Below are 2,530 nucleotides of genomic sequence, written 5' to 3'. Positions count from 1 at the left end.
CCCCCCGCTGGCCTCCGGGTCCCCGCGATCACCGCCACCACCACCGCGGCAAACAAAAGCACGACTCACGTGAACCCGAGAGTGCCTTAGGCTCGAGGCTTCCTCTCCCAAATTACAGTCTCCATGCCTCAGGTTAAGTGAGCTTGCAGGGAGGGGGCAGTGATTACTAGCGCTACTACGTAATAATAATTAAAAAAAATGCCAGGTCTGCGGACGAGGCCGTTACAGGTAGTTTCCGAGCCTCGTTCAGGAGCCCAAAGAACTCGAGTTTCCAGGAAAACTGCTACTCAACTCATCCGGCCAGGCGTGGGCTCACTCACCTTCTCAGGGGGCACGGCCAGCCCCGGCAAGTCCTTCTCTTCCAGTTTACACGCGAACATCGGGTCGCTCTTCCAATACATGGCCCTGCTGGGGCTGCTGGTCACATTCCAGCTCCGGAGGGGCTCTGGCGGCCGGCGTCGGCGGAGGGTCCCCCTCCCCGCCCCGAGTGCTAATCAAAGCTAGGGCGAGGGACGGGAGGGTCACAAGCTAGTCTGGTCCGGAGAGGCCGCGCTGGTCGTCGCTACCCTCCGACGCACTGTTCTTAAGAGTCTTTTCTCAACTTCACTGAGGTCTGTCCTTCCAGGAAAGGGGTGGGGGTCCAGAGGGTGGAACCTTTTACAGAGGGAGGGGTGTGTGTGGAAAGCTTTCCCGGGGAATAGCCTCACCTCCCAAGGAAAACCCGCCTTCTCTACATGTTGAGATCTTTATCTGGGCAAGCAACTTCTCCAGGTTCGGAATGGGGGGGGGGCAGCCCTGGGATGGCCTGTTAACTTGATTAAAAAAAAAAAAAGTCTGCTCTCCGCATTTGCCGGGGCTTTTAAATTCTCGCTCCCCAACCAAAACCTAAACAAAGATTCAGGTTACAAGTTTTTCAGCCGCGTGCAGAAAGGCAGCCGGGTCTCCCGGACCTGAACGGAGCAGTGGTTCTCTAGAACCGCGCCTCTCGGAGTAGTGGAGATGCCCGCGCTCGCCGCCCGGCCTGGCTCACCTAGACTTCTGCTCTCGATCCTTTTGCCAAAAGTTTTCTCTTTAAGAGAAAAGAAGGAACCAGATCTGAGAGTCACAAAAAGCTTAGGATGTGCGACTAGATTTGAAACCAAGTCTACAAGAAATACCAAAGTACGGTGCTGACGAGCATTGTTCTTTTCAGGTCATCCTAGACAAAAATTTAAGCCCCGAAGCCGCGGCCGGTGCCTCCGACTCTGGCGCGCGCGTGCGGGGGTGGGGTTCGCAGACACCGTGACTTTGGTTAGGCTTGGAGGACGTGTTTGTTCAAATAGCTTCCTTCTGACATAGATTTCACTTCATTACTTGCTGTGTGGAGACGAATTTGGTGAGAGATGATTCTGAAGTCATTTTGATTTCCAATGTGCCCCCTCGTAAGAAGCAAAAATCTTCTGAAACATGGGACTATCTGTGAGTCTCTAATAAAAACATACGATGTTGCTTCAAATAGAAATGTATCTTTCAAATATTTATGCACACAGATGGCATTATTCCTTTGTTCTCTTCGTCTAGAAGAAAATTGGAACGATCAGCTGTCCTGCCCAGGCCAGCTGCAGAGGGGCAGGCTGGCCAAAGGCACGGACACTCGCCTAAGATGAAGAGAGCCTGTGTGACAGTTTGGGGCCAAGTCAAGACTGTGAATTTGGTTTTCCTCAACCCTGTTTCTGCCCCCATAAACCATAAACAGGCGCCTTTTCCTATTGGCACTGTTTTCCCCCTGGAGCAGCTGTGCACAAGTCAACATTAGCCCTCCGGATACTGGCCCTACAAGGGACATCTCAAGTGGAGAGAGAAGGGGACGCTGTGTGAGCCTGGGTCCTGATAGAGAATTGAGGACCTGGGGTGGGTCGACTTTCAGCAAAGATAACTTGTGCGTGAGGGCCAACATGACTTATGTTTTCCAGAAAATGCGAAATTCAGTGGGGGAGGAATGGCCCCACACGATGCGTTTTCTGCGAAAGAGCGTTGTTCTGGAAATGGGGAAATGGTCATTCTGAACGGAAAGAGGCTTGCGCGAGGTTGGTGCCATACATGTATAGAGCAGGATTCCGTTGAAAGTGAAATTAAAAGTAGAGGTTCCGTTTGGAGATTTAATTACAGTTTCTTTATGTGAACGTTGGCAAAGTGATTCTGGAGTGCTATTGGACTGATATGGAGAATAATTCACGCGGGTCATTTGGAGATGCGGAGAGCCTGGAGCTGTTTGGGGGGAGTAGGGCGGGGGCGCTGGCATTTTATGCGGCCTTTCCACCCACCCTCTCCTAATCAGGCGGCTCTCAATCGGGTTTTCAAAATACTAATCTTGATCTAAGAGCTCCTATCTTTGCATAAGTGGAGGAAACGATTCATTTTTAGAGGCTTCTGGGTTTGGGGCACAAGGGTGGTCCTCGGGCATAAGCGGCAGAGTGGCCTGGCGTCTGCTCTTCTCCAGGCGCAGTCCAGCGCGGACCTCTCCCGAGGGATACTTGGGCCCCCCCCGAGC

At 52.5% G+C, this 2,530-nt stretch overlaps 1 protein-coding gene across 1 annotated transcript in view; it reads right to left on the bottom strand.

Annotated features, from left to right (window-relative positions):
• Lhx8 (LIM homeobox 8) overlaps window positions 1–850 on the bottom strand; it is a 24,940-nt gene extending 24,090 nt beyond the window's left edge. The window contains exon 1 of the mRNA XM_010605131.2: window positions 321–850. Within this exon, the coding sequence (XP_010603433.1) occupies window positions 321–401 (81 nt within the window). The 5' untranslated portion in view covers window positions 402–850. The remainder of the gene's footprint in view (window positions 1–320) is intronic.
• Window positions 851–2,530: the final 1,680 nt, after the last annotated feature.

This window comes from Fukomys damarensis, unplaced genomic scaffold (assembly GCF_012274545.1).
Source record: "Fukomys damarensis isolate Sample0158 unplaced genomic scaffold, DMR_v1.0_HiC HiC_scaffold_33, whole genome shotgun sequence".
NCBI classification, from domain to species: Eukaryota; Metazoa; Chordata; class Mammalia; order Rodentia; family Bathyergidae; genus Fukomys; species Fukomys damarensis.
This window is presented reverse-complemented; position numbering and strand designations above follow the sequence as displayed.